The sequence below is a fragment of the Diadema antillarum genome, unplaced genomic scaffold (assembly GCF_040938485.1).
Source record: "Diadema antillarum isolate AM-2024a unplaced genomic scaffold, OU_Dant_1.0 seq00001021_RagTag, whole genome shotgun sequence".
In the NCBI taxonomy this organism is placed as follows: domain Eukaryota; kingdom Metazoa; phylum Echinodermata; class Echinoidea; order Diadematoida; family Diadematidae; genus Diadema; species Diadema antillarum.
In genome coordinates, this window is record NW_027271856.1 from 24382 (window position 1) to 41993 (window position 17612).

The 17612-nt window shown below is 39.5% G+C and overlaps 1 protein-coding gene across 1 annotated transcript in view; it reads left to right on the top strand.

Annotated features, from left to right (window-relative positions):
* The window catches only part of LOC139742797 (integrator complex subunit 1-like), a 41428-nt gene that overhangs the window by 16075 nt on the left and 7741 nt on the right, over window positions 1-17612 (top strand). The window contains exons 21-38 of the mRNA XM_071653312.1: window positions 137-298; window positions 995-1144; window positions 2147-2314; window positions 3508-3603; window positions 4282-4449; window positions 5262-5373; window positions 6215-6373; window positions 6674-6746; window positions 7220-7407; window positions 8334-8518; window positions 9598-9765; window positions 10501-10693; window positions 11615-11783; window positions 12987-13265; window positions 14071-14158; window positions 15633-15862; window positions 16365-16514; window positions 17302-17415. Of these exons, the coding sequence (XP_071509413.1) occupies window positions 137-298; window positions 995-1144; window positions 2147-2314; window positions 3508-3603; window positions 4282-4449; window positions 5262-5373; window positions 6215-6373; window positions 6674-6746; window positions 7220-7407; window positions 8334-8518; window positions 9598-9765; window positions 10501-10693; window positions 11615-11783; window positions 12987-13265; window positions 14071-14158; window positions 15633-15862; window positions 16365-16514; window positions 17302-17415 (2852 nt within the window). The remainder of the gene's footprint in view (window positions 1-136; window positions 299-994; window positions 1145-2146; window positions 2315-3507; window positions 3604-4281; window positions 4450-5261; window positions 5374-6214; window positions 6374-6673; window positions 6747-7219; window positions 7408-8333; window positions 8519-9597; window positions 9766-10500; window positions 10694-11614; window positions 11784-12986; window positions 13266-14070; window positions 14159-15632; window positions 15863-16364; window positions 16515-17301; window positions 17416-17612) is intronic.

The following is a 17612-nucleotide window of genomic DNA, read 5'->3' on the forward strand; positions in this document are numbered from 1 at the left end:
GCAGGTCCCCAAGCACATTATGAGACTGACACATTTGCATGTGTGCATAATCTTCTTCGGTTCATCAAGTCAGTAGCTCCTACTGCTTTAGCCATTCTGACTTTGTGTGGTATTTTGCCTTTGTCTCCCCTGACAGGGAACTTCTCAGTCAATGCCTTGGCTCGCTGAACTGGTCAATTCTGCGGAGGGGTCGCTGGACGTCCTGCCTGTTCAGTGTCTGTGTGAATTCCTGATCAACCAGGAGGCAGACCGGGAAGGAGTGGGGGCAGACGGGGGAGAGGGCAGTCTGGCAAAACAGGTGAGTATATGGTGGTGGAGTTTTAGAGGATGCTGCCTCTGTGCTTCCACTCACACTAGTAGCTTTATGTATGATTATCTAGCCCCTGGCCAGGCAGTGACCATTAACTGTTCATATTGTCCAACAGTTAAGAAAGAGTCTAGAGTCATTTATCTATTCATTTGCCTGTCATAGGTTTTGCCTAAGGGTCATTCACTTCTGTAAAAGTGGAAATTTTTGTGCAACCAGAAGCTAGTGTGAAAATAAAAGCATGCGAATATTTTTGCATGCGAATATTTTTGCATGCCATGTGTTCCAGTAGTTAATGTCCTGTGTCCACAAAAATAAAAACCTGCAGATTCATCTTACCTGACAGAGTGTGAACAATTACTTGTGCGAAAATATCTACTTTTACAGGATATGAAATTATACTTGATTGAAAGAGCATCTGAAAAGGAATTTTGGATGCTTAACCCAGGGACTTTAGGCAGCATGTACAAGGCTATGAGGTTTTCTGTGCCAATAGGCACTCAAAGCACACAAAAGGATTTAAGCAATCTTTGGTACTTGTGTGCCCATATAAACCTTTCCATGATGTTTAAAAAAGGCTAATTGAAAAAAAAAGCCAACAACAACAACAACTGAAAGGGTGGTATTTAAGCACAGTTTGTTTGGTTGTTTTTTTCTGTCTCTCTCTTGCTATTGTCCTGTGTGTAGAAGGTACACAAACATGAGCAGCTCCTGTCCCGCCTCAAGTCACTGGTCTTTGATCCCAGGGCCGACCCTATCACCACCTCAGAGGTCTTGGGCTACTTCCTGACCAGACTGTCATCTCAGCAGCAGTCTGCTCGCAACTTAGCAGCAAAGGTGGGATGCTTGACTGTGGTCATACTTCAAACTTCTCTGTCACATGTTTCTTATATTGTATATTGGGTCTAGGACAATTACCCTCTGGGCAATTACCCCAGACCCTCCCTCTGACCCTAATCCTAATCCTAATCCTGAACCTAATCCTAACCCTAACCCAAACTCTAACCCTAATCTTTACTCTCACATTATCACTAACCAGTAAAGTACAGTAGATTTTGGAATAGGACAAATCGCGTATAATGTATTTGAAAAAAATCATTAACAGCAGTGTTACTCTTCTAGATTGAGAACTTCAGACTGATGTGGAAATTCACAAGTAGCATATCAAGCAATTCTGTCAAGAACAAGCGCAAGCACACCGTATCCCACCCCTGCAGATGAGCCATTACGATGAAACTGGCTTTCTGATTTCTTTGTTATGCTATGTGGATTTGGGGTGGCTAATGTTGTTTTTACATTGACTCATCAATAGATGAAAAGGAAATGTCCCAGCATTGTTCTGTTTTTCTTGAGCAAGATTAAAAATGCACTCAACACATTAGCCAGGAAGGAGCTGACTGTCTCATACACATAATGAAATAAACTCAAGGGGTGAAGAGTGGGGGGAATTGCATAAAATGTGCAAGTTAGGCTGCAATAGGCTCTGAACATGATCATGTAACATTTTGCCCTTTCGATGATCGCAAAATATGGTGAACTCAGTCAAACTCTGTTTTAGAGAAGATTATTATGCCTAATCAGTGTGTAATGATATTGTTTGAATTACTCACTGTTTGGATGAATGAAACAAGTAAACCTATGCTAACTTCATTATTATTTCATATCCAAGCTTATTCCCATGGAGACAGCAACTTTGCCTTGGATGTAACCACACAGTGTTGTTGTTTTCTCTCTATGAGTGATGCTCTACAAATGTTCTTCTCGAGTGTCGACATCAGTCAGTCAAATACCTGGATATAATACGGTATATATTAATCTACATATGTACCTTTAATGCAGGGACTTTCAATGGTGCTAAGCACTACATCAGTGGAGGATGTAATGGAAGTGGAAGAGCCAAATGAATCCCAATGTCTCATTCCCTCACACAAATGGCTCTTACAAGATATGCCTGCCATCCCCAACTTTGAGTGTGTCAAGAGCCAGGCCACAGCAGCACTCAGACAGGTAAGGACAAGCTCAATGAGTGTGTGGTCATAGCACCATTTTACCAAGCACTGTGAGTCTCCACAGAACATCAGTTGTATATGCTTAAAACAATACCTCCTATATGGTATACTGTTAAACAAGGAATGTTCGCATACATTTTAATTTCTTGAATTTTTTCGAGAGCCAAGATTTGCAAAATTAAAATGCAAGCAAAAGTTCTCTAGACTGTATGCATTGAATGCTAGTGGCAATTTGCGAAAATTTCATGCTGCGAAAATATTTTGTTTTGCAGTGCACCATATATTTACAGAGTGTAGTTTGTCATGAATTTGGGCTTCCTGGCATTTTAGGCAGTAGTTAAATTCACAATTGTTAGTACAGTAGTGGAGAAAGAAATGTTACACTGTAACATTGCATTAATGCCAAGAGCAGAGTTAATGTTTCCACTTGTTATTAATTTCGCAAATGGCACCCTACTTGCGGAATTTGTGAAAATAACAACCCCACAATATATGTGCTACATACAAAAGTTACCTACAAACCAGTGTCAGGCATAGTGGTCCAAACCCATGTTTTGTCTCGGTGTGTGTAGATGTTCCTTCTGTTACTTCATTGCATGTTTGAGCTCAAAGTATACCACTGTTTCTGTGCTTCTTCACATCTGCCGTGACAGGCAGAGGGTAAGTTTGTGTTACGAATACAGTGATTAGTTCTCATAGTAAATGATCAGGTGGTTCATTTGTATTTTGTCAATTTTGTAAATTTACTCAAAATTTTACACATCTGTTTCTGTTTTGCTGTTGCTTATTCTTTTGAATCCCATTGTTATTAACATAACTTCCTCTTGATATGAAGCGACCCCTGTTTAGACTCTAGGTAACAAAGTTAGTTTCAAAGTTCATGCTACATTTTTATGTTCTTTTTATATGTAAGAGAAGAAAAAACAAAAAGGAATTTAGTTGTTTCAATAAATCATCAAACTACAAATTGAGTGCTCTCTGTTGATAAAATAGGCAATGGTATGTGATGGAATTTTCTTATTTTTATGTGATCTGATGTGTTCTGTGATGAATCAGCAAACTTTTTATCCTAGGATATTAGTTCGTACTGGACTGAGAAATAGACAGCATTAGGAAGAAATGAAAAGTTTATGTGAAAGTGATGAATATAGATGTGGTCTTGACTCTGTATTAATGTTTGTATGTTTCCAGGCCTGTCAGATTGACACAGATCCCTTGGCCATCAGTGCTTACATCATCTTCCTGTCCCAGCATGCATTGCCAGCTGATCTCAATGACCTTGCCCAGGTGAGAAAGCAGTAGTCGACTCATACTGCAAACTTTTTCTTTCTGAAGGCTTTGCTACGACCACTCACATATTTGTTTTGGTCATCACATCAATATGAATACTCCTTCATCTGTGTGAGAGAATATTCCAATGGAATAAGTTAATAAAAACTGTAAAAGGAAGGTTATGCTTTTTTATGAAAACAGAATAAATGGGAATTTACTTACTTATCAGTCAGCCACAATTATTTTAGAGCAAGAATTTGTGGGTTTTTTTCGTGCTTCATTTTTAAATGTAGCCCTTTGCCTAGCTGCAATGATGATCCCTCACTCTGACACCCCTTCTGAAGGCCAACAACCATGCTGTTAGAGAGTGATCTGAGCTATGAAATCATTTGTGTCCACTGCAAGGATCAATCTCCTGCAGAAAGGAAAGAAGTATATAAAATTTGGTCACAGATGACTGGTGTTATATTGAAAGATCTAGGTATCCTGTGACCCGTGGCCTCTGCCATGACTGAAGCACTGTTTTGCAGACTGCAGCGGGTAGAAGTCTTGCCAAGCACTCTGCAAATGGAAATGTTTGTGAGAGCTATTCAGTGAAGAAAAACAAGGAAGTTACAAACACACATTGTATTTGGACACACGTGGATGCAACTCTCATCTAATGAGTGAGGTCTTTATTACCTGTGTCCCCAGGATATTGCGCAGTTAATTGTGGAGCGTCCCACAATGTTGACATGTATCCTACCACACGAGGGTATGATCCAGGCAGCGGACGACACTCTGGCTGCAATGCTGAGGATCTTCAGTCGTTATGTCATCAAAGCCATCAAATCTACTGAGGAGGAGGAGGGTTACAGATGGGTGAGCAGCCCTGCAGGGAATCAATCAATCGGAACCTTGAACGTCCGTTCCTCCTCTCCACCCTCCCCTAGTCTGAAACTGTAAATTTTTGCGTGCATGAAACTTTTTTGAATTTTGTGAGGAGCCCATGAATTGCAAGAGTAAAATGCACATCAAAGTGTTTGTCTACACAGTGTATTGAATGCAGTAGCAATTTACAAAAGTTGAACGCAGTGAAAAAGGCCGTCAGCTCCAGTATTCGCAAAAGTTTCATGCCATGAATGATTCTAGTTTTACAGTGTATGCCCCATTTTCCTGCTATTGAGAATTTGCTATCAAGACGGACAGTGTTTCTGAGGCTTCATTTCATGTAGAACCAGTTGAACAAGGTTTCATATGAAAATTATTCAGTAAACTATTCAAACTTATTCAGTAAACTATTCATGTGATATATGTCATCATTGTAGAAATGTTTTTACCTTTCTTGCTTTCCCCACATGTCTTTTCCTTGCATCCCATTGAGGGATATTTCTTTGCTGCCTATGGCAGAAGTCAAGAGAAAACAAGATCAGCTCTTTCCCAGTGAGTTTTCATAGGCTCAAAGATGACATTAACCCGTTGAGGACGGACTGATTACGCTGCAACATGCATTTCCCATAAACCCCTGCCCGAGTATACTCGGGACTCGTCCTGAATGGGTTAAAACTTCACAACAAGATAAACAAAGGAATAAAATCTTGTCCTCATCCAAGCACATATTTCATCTAAAGAGGAAAAAAATCTGTTGATTATGAAGAGTTTGAGTGAAACTCGTCTCTTTTTGTTTGTTACAGTCAGAGTCTCAGGACCAGGTCTTTTTGAGGTGGACCAGTGGTGAGTCAGCCACAATGCACATTCTTGTCGTCCATGCCATGGTCATCCTTCTCACCTATGGATGTCCGAGGGGTGAGTGGATTCCATCGCTTTGTGATGATCACTTATTTTGTGTTTTAATGGAAAATGTTGTAGGTGTGCTGGCGAATAGGGAAAGTAGGGAGCAAATCCTTTTCTTTCACGGCAAAATGGTCTACACTTTTCTATTCCAAACATTGCTGTCTCATGCAGGCAAAGTACTGCAGAAACTGACCCTGTGGGTACTGCTTTCCAGAAGCTGTCATAGATGAATCTCGTTTATCTGTTGTTATCTTGCAATGATGATCCCTCACTCTGACACCCCTTCTGAAGGCCAATAACCATGCTGTTAGAGAGTGATCTGAGCAGTTACCAGTCACATCATCTTACACCTGCATTCATCAATGATGTTTGTGCACTTTCTGTCTCATTAATCTTTGCCTTTGATATAAAGTAGTTCGAAAGTAATCCCCCTTCCATTTCCTGTGAGTCTTTCAGACTTTTACAGAGGACCATGCACTGCATTTGACAGCAGTGACACTGCAGGGCCATGAGATGTAATAAAATAAAACCAATGCGTACTCTTTTAACATCTTGCCTCAAACTATTTGACAGTTCTCCTGACCACACAAAGTTGAATTGTTACAGAATCAATGAGTCATGTCAAATGTAATGTATATACAAGACATAGTCACTAATGTACTTTACGAGGTTGTATGCATAACAAATGCATTATCAGCTGGCATTTTATTTCACTATTTGCTGGGTTCGATATAATTGCATGAGGTCTAAGCATGCATGTGGAGTGCATACAGTCCAGTTTAAACTGGTTCAAACCAAAGCAGTCCAGTCCAGTTCAACCTGTCAGCCTTGCTCGTTGTTATTCCACCTGCAGTCCAAAGTGATTTTTCCTTCCTGCTGTCTACATGGTTCCCTGAGAATTCCCTGCCTCCATCAGCCTACCTTGTTGACACATCTGAGGAGGCCTTGCTGCTTCCTGACTGGCTCAAACTAAGGATGATCAGATCCAGTGTGGACCAGTTAGTCATAGCAGGTACGGCTTGTCTCACCTATTTCACTTTGTGCTGCCTGTGTTTATCGCAACAGAAGTAACTGGAATTTGGTCTTGGGATCTGTATTCATGAGTGTATCATAGTTATTTTAGCGTTTTCATTTGATTTCCTATTTGTTGCTTGTGTATTACAAATACAACACCATTGTCAAACCCTTAGATATTGGTATCCAGATTCTTATGTCACTTGTATACTGTAGATAGATCCATTGCAAATGATTGAACCAGCATTGCTGATGTGCATTCTTATTCTTCACATGGTACTAAACTTTCTGTCAACAGCTCTACAAGACCTAGAGCCGGCTCAGCTAGTTCTCTTCATCCAGTCTTTTGGTATACCTGTCCAGAGCATGAGGTAAATAGTTGATCATTGTACTGCTAATTAGTTGAATGTTTGAATGAGTGTTAAATTTGATTGTAGTTTTTGCCCTTAGTGGGTCAGTCTGTGTTGTTGAGTGGATTTCTCCCAATGGCAGTCATTGTCTTTTTGTCTGCCTACTTAGTAGAGGAAAATTATATCTCTTTATGAAGTTGAATCAACAAGATTTTTTCAAAAATATGCATGTATTTGTGTGTTTGTGAGTATATGTATGTCCTTCCTCTTCTTTGTCATGTTGCATACACATATGACCATCCCCTTAATGATTCTTTTCTCAAGGCACTCGTGTCTTGTGGCATGGCCAAAATAGACTAGTTTCTTTGTTATGTTTGTATGTGTTGGTTAATATATCTGTTTGGGTGAAATTCTCGCAATGTTGAAGATTCTGCAGACATGTGATCTCGCTAATCTGGAATCCATGTCTGTTATTCCTCACCTGTAAATGACAGCAAGCTGCTGGCCCACCTTGATGCAGCCGTGGTCCAGCTGCCCGCAGCCATGGACCAGGCTGTGGTGGACAAGGCTTACATGGCCCAACTGGTTGAGGTTCAGCAGATGAGAGGGGCCCAGGGTGGGAACCAGTTCCTGGCCCTCTTGAAATGTCAACCTTCTGACCACACAACAAAGGAGGAGAAAGGTATCTTTAGACTTCAAGAACAGTGGAGGGGAAGTTACCCACTGAAAATTTAATTGTTTTTTGTGTTTTTGTTTTGTGCATGTGTATGTGGTTTTACAGTGCTATTACAAAATTAATGAAAATTTAAGTGAAATCATGCAAAATAGTAATATGATATGGTTGTCAGTTACTCTAATAGTGGTAATTTTTTTTTAAACTCAGTCAGGTAAAACAAATGTTAACATGTATGTCATTCCGCGGGATCAAATTGATAAAATATTGTCACGTATGATAAGCAAAAATATAATGTGTTCGCACTCTTCTATTTTCACATAAGTTTCATGCCAATCAAAATGTATGAAAATTTGGACACTATGAAATTGTCCACTTTTGCCATATTCATCTGACACAGCATCCTATGTGCTTTGCATATTGATTGACTTGGTATCTTTCCCATGCTGTCTTGCATAATAGTCCTCAATTACTTTTTGTGCATATGACTCATAGTTTGTTCGTCAAGTTTTGTAGTCAATTTCTCTGTATGTCAAATATTTAGGAGGAAAGGTCCTTTGTAGTCCTCTAGAGGACATCTAGTGACCATGGTGAACTATAATGATGATCCCTCACTCTGACACCCCTTCTGAAGGCCAACAACCATGCTGTTAGAGAGTGATCTGAATGACTAAATTTTCACCATTGACATCACTGGCACAGCTCACTAGCACATACAAGAACCCTCCTACACATCTTAGGCCTGAATAGTTGTATCTTCAAAGTTCCTATGCATTTGTTCATCAGAGCAAATCTGTGAATAAAGCAGTAACTTTTGGCACATGCACTCAAGATGGAAGCAAACTAGTATGAAGAGTGACATATATTTTGCATTTGTTGGTGCATTGCCACCCACTTCTCAAAGTACCTCTATTCTTCTATGCTGGATGTAATAGATGGAGAAGAGGCAATGGAAGTGTCAACCTCTGGGCAGGAAGAGAAGCCCAAATTGGACCAGAAACCCAAGGTGGATCAGGTCCAGGACCAAGAGTGGTGCCGAAAGGCCCTGGTGATGCTTGCCGACCTCCCTGAACCATCCAGCAGTCAGGAGAAGAGGGACATCTGGAGACGATTACAAAAGGTAAGTCCTTGTTGTGTGTCTGCATTTACAAATTGGTACTTGTACAGAGCTGATAATTCTGTAGGAGTGCATCTGAAAAATGAAATTTCTCGTATCTGACAAAAACATTGAAAAGCTTCCATGATTTGGGTATTATGCCTATTGAGATGCATGTAATACACAGGTAGCCCCCTCCTCTCCCACCCCCCACCCCACCCCACCCCCGATTGCTTATTGAAATCTCAGTGATTATGCAGTTTGAATGTTGGCAGCCTATCATGTGTGTATGATTCAGATAATAAAGTGATTATACCCCTAGCATGGTATGTTGTACAACACAGACATAAATTAGCGGTAGTTTTGTTATCAGTTATAAACACAAGATGTCTCCTATAAAAGTAGCACAATTGAGAGGGAAAATTTTAGATGCGATATGAAAGTACGACAAACACTGGAGTTTACATGTCAAGAAAGAAGTTAAAACAAGGATGAAAAAATTGAAAAGAAGCTGAATAAGGATAAAAGAAATAAAGATATTGAGACCATCTTTGAGAGTGTGTGATTGATATGCAAATATGCTTGTTAATGTGTGTGTGTATACACAGACCATGTTACTCACTGCATTTAGAACTGCATTGATGAAATATGTGGTTTTTAGTTTAATCTAATGAATGTATGGGTGGATAGAAATGTTGGGAACAATTTATCTGAAATTTGTTCACAGTGTGTTCGTAATGTTGCACATTCCTGAAAGATTTTGCTGATTTGCACTGTGGCCATGTCGGTATTGGGCAGACAGAGAGGGGGAGAGAAAGAGAGAGTCAGAGAGGACATCCTCCTGAGGTACTATGAAACCTTTTTGTGTCATTTTTTCCCCCCACCTATGTGGAAGTGAATGAGGATATAAAAGTCTTCTTGAAAAATTGTGAATCTTTTTGTGTTATTTTATTTCCACACTTATGTTGGAGTGGATAATATAAGATTATTTGGATTAAGAGATTTGAAGTGAACATGAAAACTCTGTAGTGACAGTGTTCAGAGATGTTTCCGAGCCCTGAACCTTACTATGTTTGATGCTGTATTCTATACCTTCTTCTCAGGCCATGCTGGATGAACAGAGGGGACATCAAGCTGGCCGTCTATCTCACACAGTACTAGGTGCCTTACAATCAATGCTAGGCTCTGAAAGCTCTGCAGGCTTTCTTCAAGGCCTCCAGGCAAATCCCAGCTACCCATGTGCATTGATAAAGCACATGACTTCTGTTGGGGTGAGTCATATAAAGCCATGATACACTGATAGGGGTATATGACCACCCACAGGGCACAAATCATAAAATGTTTGTGTTAGAAGGAAATATACAATTTGCATTTTGTGTGTTTACCTTTACTAATGGTGACAAAAGCACCAAACCTCATTTTCAAAACTGTTTGAGGGATCTGAAAAAAAGAAACTAGCTCTTTGTAGACCACAGAAAGTGTCTTCCCCATGTCACAATTATCTTTTATGAATAGAGCTTAATCAAGCTATCAGAGCAGCAAAAGCTTTTGTTAAAATCAAATAAGATTAAGAAAATTATGGAAATTAAAAGTTAAAATGTTTTAGCAAATAAGTGACATCGGTTCCAACCACATGTGCAAATTAGTGGACTGCCTTCTTGATAGATGGTTCAAAATATTTGCCAGATACTTCATGCTTACAAATATAGCACATACTCATTGGAGAAGATAACTCTTTCATGTAGACACTTGCAAGCACCTTGTGTATTGTAAGAATGAAAGTAGAGTTTGTCATAAAATATATCTGTGATTACATGAGATATGTGATAGAAGTTCAAAGATGCAGTCCACACACACTACAAGAAACTCAAAGCCATCATTTATACTGATATGTTATGGAATGAAGTCATAATCATTTTCTTTGAGAACTAAAATGTTGAAAAGCTGTATTTGTTTTAACCATTAAGTGATTATAGGAATGTTGTCTCCTGGTTTTTCCCCACCAGGAGAAGTCTAGCAAAGGAGCCTCATCATTGGCAGAGCTTCTTGCAGTCCTACAACAACTGGAGAGTCTGCTGCCCCCTACTGGCCAGTTGGGTATTGCTGTGGCATCATGCAGTATGAGAATACAAAGTTGGCAAGACACAGTGGGAGGCAAGGCCAAGGTGGAGAGGAAGGCTGATGAAGACGTAGAGAAGAGTGAGTGACTTTTCTCTTGTTGCAAATTACAGTATTGTTTGTTGGCTTTATAAATGAGAATGCCTTGTGTGCTATGCAATGGTCTATGCAGAGGATGCAAATGTCATGCCTGTAGTTTGTGAGACAAACAGACAGAAAACAAATGACAGTGCACAGCTTCTTTTTAGCACACCACATCACTTGGGCTAAACATGATAATCATCATCATTAGTGGGTTCTTATTATTATCACTCATGTCAGTAACATTTACATCTTTTATGTGATTTTACAAATTACATGTTTGGTTTGTTAAGTCTATTGGATTACCATGATTTTGCATTTAATGCACTTTTTTGTGTCAAAAGCTACTGATTTTGTTTCCATAGCATATTCAGCTCTACAATTGTTAGAAGATGAGTATATTATTTTATATTGAACCTTTCTTTTGTTTGTGATGGTTATTATTGTGCTTATTTTATTATTCATTCAGCATACAATGCTAACAAGGAAAACGTAGTCAATGTTTTATTTCTCCAGCAAACGCATTGTTTGTGTGTATGAATAAGTGAAGGATCAGTGCAAAGTGTAGATGATATCTTTGCTGTTAAAATCATCTGGACAACTTTGAAAGGCATCAATAGTCAATGTGGTGAAGCAGTTGTAGTTGTGAAGGCCCATGGCTAAAGTGAATGAGTGGATACACTGTTACAAGTTTGATTTCAAAATATCAACTACAACCAAAAACAGGCCAACAAAAATATTTTTAAAAAGCCAAAATGAGATGTTACCTTGTCCCTTGCATAAACTCCTATGAATCTCTGAATATTAAACTAAACTGTTACTAGACATTGACAGGGTGCAGATTATGTTGAATGTGAGACAAATATAGACAAGGAAAAGATTTGTATTTTAAGATAAGAATCTCTGGTTTGTATTTACCAGCTTGCACAGAGCTGCTAAAAGCACCCACCCCTCACGACAGGCTGGAGATCATTCTTGAAGATTGTCTTGGTAAGATGGCAAATGTTCAGACGGAAGACTCCATGGCCAAAGCACACATGTTGGCTCAGCTGATGAATCAGGAAGTGGGACAGGCAGATGACCAATGGAGGTGAGCAGTCAACCCTCAGTTAGGACATGTGTTGGTATGATTCCCTCCTTCTGCTGAGGTGACCCTTGAACCCTACTTTCAGCAAACCCTACTTACTTGAAATGCTACCTGCCTACCTACCTATTACCTGCCTTCCTAACCTCAGAGCTCAAGCCTGCTGTACACTACTCAACTTTGTCACGATTTCCTGAATGTACGACCTAGTGACCAGAAGTGTGACATCACCAGCCTTGCCAGTTTCCAGTTGAGCAATAAGGTTGCAATGCATGTCATAAAGATTTGACATGGCAGATTTTCACTACCAGTCATGGACTTTCAGAGAATCACACCACGGTATATGTACTGACAACAGTACAGTTGTAAGCCTAACTATGCGATCTGATGCATAGTGTGCAGTGTCGAGTCACACGACTTGTCATATGACCCAGCTTGCTTCCATAGTCATGTGACAAGTTGGATTGTGTGGTGTGCAGTGGGCTTTACACTTTCACTGTCTTGTTATAACTAATGAATTCAGTCTTTCTCTACCTGCATAATGTAGGTCGGCAGACTGATATCACACTCCTATATTGTATTACGCTAGTCATAAGTAAGTGATGACATCATGACTAAATAATGACATTTGCATTCTGTCTGTAATGTTACACACAGTTGGACTGTATAAGGGTTTACTGTAGCAATGATTATTGTAGAGGCTACTTTTCTCAATCTTAGACAAAGGAGGGGACTATTTACACCTAAATTTAATGGGTTATTGTTTTAAATGATTTGTATATTTTGTCAAAGATTGAAGGCTTTTGTGTAAAAAAGTATTTGGAGGTCATATTAATTCACAGTTTTTTTTGTGCAATTATGTTAGGTTTTATTGTGATCTTTGGTAATACTCTTGATATACTCTCATTTCCTGTCACAAAACTGAAATATTATCATCAAGCATCCAAGCCTGAAGCTCATGTTCTGTACAACTTGTACATGTTACATTATAACTGTCAAGGATTTCAGGTAACAATTTTCTGGAGAAGTTTTCATCATGAGAAACAGCTAATTTTTGTGTGAAATCCCTCAAAGTTGCTTCATAGATCTAAAGCATGCAGCTTCCATAATTTAAGCAGAATTGATGTTGTCTTAAAGCACGTAACTCGTCAATACTTGTAAATGCTGTGATTTCTTGTTGTAAATATAAACTGTTTTGCATTTAAACAGTGCATCAAAGACCCAAGCGTCAACTTGTGGACTGCTCATGGACTGGTTGGCCCGCATTGACCCCGAAGTCATCCGGTCATGCCCGAATCTCAAGGAAGAGGTCATGTTCAAGCCCAGGGTCAATCCAGCGGTAGACAGCAGTGAAGGTAGAAGTGGAGAGGCGTCAGCTGGAGTTGGTGGTAGTGGCTACCTTCTAGCTCTCCTCACCCACCAAACCAGCTGGTCCACCTTACATCGCTGCATTGATACTCTCTTGGGAAGGGACAGAGCAGTGGATGTGTGAGTTGAGCTCAGTACTTCATTTTCTTTCTCCTCATGTCAATCCTCGTGTCAATAGTATCACAATGTATGAGGTTGCAGAGTATTATTCTTCATGTAAGATAGACAACGTCCAGTACTGTACACATGATGTATTTGCGGCATGAAATTTTCGCAAATTACCACTGGCATTCAATGCATATAGTGTGCACTTTGTGTGCATTTTAATTTCACGAATCTTGGCTCTCGCAAAATTTGCAAAATTAAAACGCACGCAAACATTCCTCGTTTTACAGTAGTTGGTATCTCACTGTTCCTACCCTTGTAGGATACTCAGTATTAAGCAGTTGGTATCTCACTGGGTGTTATCTGTAATTTCGGCAAAGTACTTAACTTGTCTTCCGTAATGCTTTATGCAAGAATTGAACTGCATCTTCCAGATGTAGGACATTTATTTGACCTTTCTGTGTAGGAAGAAAACATGTAGTATTCCAGTAGAGGGAAAATGTGCTTAACCCAGATATTGTATAATGACATAGATAGACGGGTCCCTCTGCAACAGACGAGGGACAAGAAAAGCAGGTGAAATACCTGTCTAGCCTCTTTACGCTGCTAGTATTCCTGCATGTTGTGGTGTGATGTGGTAGGTGTGTAATAGATATTTAGCCTTCTTTTTCATATATTGTTGTGAATAAATTTTGGATTATTTTACCTTACAGCATTTTGGCTCCAAGCTGAATGGTGATCTAGGTCATTTTTATACATCAGTTGATAGCGACTGTTATGGTGTATTTTTCCTCTGTTGTTTGTTTTCTGTCCTTCACAGGTTTGATGTGACCTCAGTGCTAGATTTCCTCTGGGCCTGTGTGCACATTCCTAAGATATGGCAGGGCAGAGATACAAAGGCACCAAAGGTACATCACATATTTAGTGTTTGATTTCTTACCAGCTTACATTTAATTCATGTTTACTTCTTTCAGAACATGGAAGAACCGCCAAAGATTTTAGTCAAAAAGATTTACAAATTATATCAGTTTGTCAGTATTCTTGGTCAATGCATATTTTTTTGAGTAGTTTGTTGAGAGGGTGTGGGGCAATTATCCCCATGGCAATTACTCTTGACCATTCCCTTTCCCCTAACCCTTATCCTAATCCTGAACCTAATCCTAACCCTAACCCAAACTCTAACCCTAAACCTAACCCTAACCATAATCTTTACTCTAACCTTATCACTAACCAGGTAATTGCCCTTGTGGGGTAACTGCCCTGATACGTGTTGAGAATATCCCCCAATCTTTTCACCCATGGACATACTAAAGAGCTGAACAAGGGACTGACATGCATCCGTGGTAATAGAGGCTTTTGATAATGGTTTATGCAAGATACTCTCTCCTGGAAAAAAAAAAAAAAGTAAGCTAGCCCTCTGCAATGATGATCCCTCACTCTGACACCCCTTCTGAAGGCCAATAACCATGCTGTTAGAGAGTGATCTGAGCTTGACGTACAAGGAAACATTGGGTTCATTCAGTCTCTGTTTCATCATCCAAAAGTAATGATTGCAAGTTTTTGCCTGTATTCATACTGTTAAACATGACAACACTCATTTGTCCAGTTATCAATTTATTTACTGTTTTCATGCGATATTTTGTGAGCTGTGACTCAGCTGTTGCAGTAGAAGCAATAAAGAGAGAATCAACTTTCAAAACATTTGGGAACTTCAAGAAGTGCTTCTTACATGCATGTTTTCTGAAGTTCTCACTAGCAAGCACTCAAACACACAATGGAATCAGTCTCTAATCTGAACTGGTGAACAATAAATACAGATTCTTTCACACTTTGGTACATGAGAGCTGTTCAGAAGAAGTAACTAAAGGACTGCAAACCCTGCTAACTTCTGCTAGTCTCAGGAATGACTAATAATTTTGAACAAAGCTGGACATGACAAACTCCACCAAAGGGGTAGCTTGAAAGACACACTCTATCAGTGGATACTGACTGCTCTCTGAAGTTTGTCACCTTGGCACAATGTTACAAAGCATGGCACAGCACTGCAGAGCACAGCACAACATTTGATAAATGTTTTGAGTCTGAGCAACACATGGATCTCTGAGCACATACTCTTGAGAATTTACAATATAGTCTGTACAAATAATGTGCCAATTGTGAAATTTTTGGTTTAAGTTTTATACAGAGTAATAATAATTTCCTTTGATTATGTTAAATGGGGGAAAAAAAGTACTGATGGAAATGATGCACAAGCATGCATTTTATATTTCCTTGTGTAGAGACATGCTAAGCAATTCGCCAGAATGAGGGCTCTCCTTCTACATGTGTGCGTTATGAGTAGGGTCAAGCATATTTGAAATAATGGTTCTCCTTTCCATGCAGAGGCATGCTGATGAAAACATCTTGATGCTGGATGCTAGACAACTCTGCACTCTCTCTGACTTCATCATCACGGAAAGCCACCTCAGCATGGCAAACAATTCGCTGTCATCAGAGTGTTTAGGTTCATCTGTGAATGCTAGGCTGCCTCTGCTCATCAACTGTTGCCAAGGTAACAAGATTGTGATTGCCTGCCTGGTGGACCATCTCAAGACCAAGATAGAGGAGAAGAGGTTAGTCATGGTTTGAGTACTGCAAAGGATGCAGCATCCTTGATATATTTACTTGCTGTTCTATCGTTGTTGCAGAATGACGTTGAGTATTTGGCTTTGCCATTGATAATTCATAGGGGCTCCAAAATTCGAGCATTTTTTTGTTGCATATTTATCAATGTTGCCAGTGTAATGCTGACAGTACATGCCTTACAGTTCCTATGTAAGCATGTAATGACATGTTTTATGAAACAAACCCAGCTTTTATGCACTGGCATAGTGGTATGGCAAAGAGTATGGTTCATGTTTGTAAAAGTACCAACAAAAGCAACTCCCATATGTTTCATTTTATACCTGCATTTTTGACTCCCAGGTGTAAGATCTGTATATTGCACCCCTTTTTTTATTTAATGCCTGTATTCCCAAAGAAATGTGCCTTTGGAATGATATCTCACAAAAAGTTGTCAGTGCAGTGGCATATTTTTAGAGCTAGGTGTAATCTATCATTGTCTTGATTATGCAGTCCCTTGTCACTGATGTACCAGTCACTTCTGATGGAAGTCTACATTCAGCTGCCCAAAGCTCTAGAATTTTTCTTGGAGGACCTGTCAGCTTTGGATCAACAGTGCCACACAGTAGGAGCTGCCAGTTTCATCGACTCACTCATTCACAGGTGAAGATTCACGTATAGTTTTCTGGCCACACCCTATAGAATGGGATAGGATAGGCAATAGGTGTAACCCTGGTCCACTCATGCTCAAGATATCAATTAAACTTGATTTGCAGATGTCATTCAGCGTACAGTAGGATGTGCCAAATATCAGACTAATGTCTGTCTCAGTCTGGTGAGTGAAACTGGTGATGGTTATAGGGTCCCAATTTTTATCCAGATATCCTGATATGAAAACATCAAATATTCTACCTAGTATTTGGCTTTATTTGTATGTTTATTTCATTCCTTGAAAGAGTAATTCTGATGATTCAGTCAAAGACATCCTCCCTTCCCGACCAAGCTACTGTCTGTAACATTGCCATGTACCAATAATTGGTGAAAAGACTGCCTGTTGCCTGTCATGAACTGGCTGTCGGGTGGTGACATATAGGTCTTGAAATGGTAAAAAAAGTAAAAAAAGAGGTAAAAGAAACTGTTATTTTGTTTATTGCTTTTTCATTTTTTTTAAATTTTTGTTATTCACAGTATAGGTGTGAAGTATATAGTCATGCCATAAAAAATCAGCTCACAGTTCTATGTCTAAAGTCAAATTGTATTTATTGACAGAATTGTGTTTGTTTATGTTGTTAAGTTACTTAGTAATTAAGTGGATTTTGACTCGCAAAGAAACACATAGGTACACATCCAACTGGATATTCACCGTTAAATCACCAAGAGTACATAGATTTTTCAGAGATGATCCATGCGTAGAAGGGTTGTTGCACCTCATGCATTTCCTTGTATTCAGGCTCTTCACTGTGTTTTCGGAGAGAAACAAAGATGCACACACCCGTCAGAAAGTGGAAGATGCCAATGTTGTCTGCCGCAAGCTAGCCTCCATGCATCCTCTTGTTATGTGCAGGTGAGAATTGTCAATGTCTCTTCCACTATCATGACCTTTTTTCATGAAGGATATACCAACAGTTATAAATTCCAGTAATTGACACTGCCTTGCTACTGTAAAACTGGATATTTTCGCGCAAGTAATTTTTCATGCTCGGCCAGGTAAGATGAATTTTTTTGTGTTTTTAATCCCGCGGAATCAGGACATTAACTACT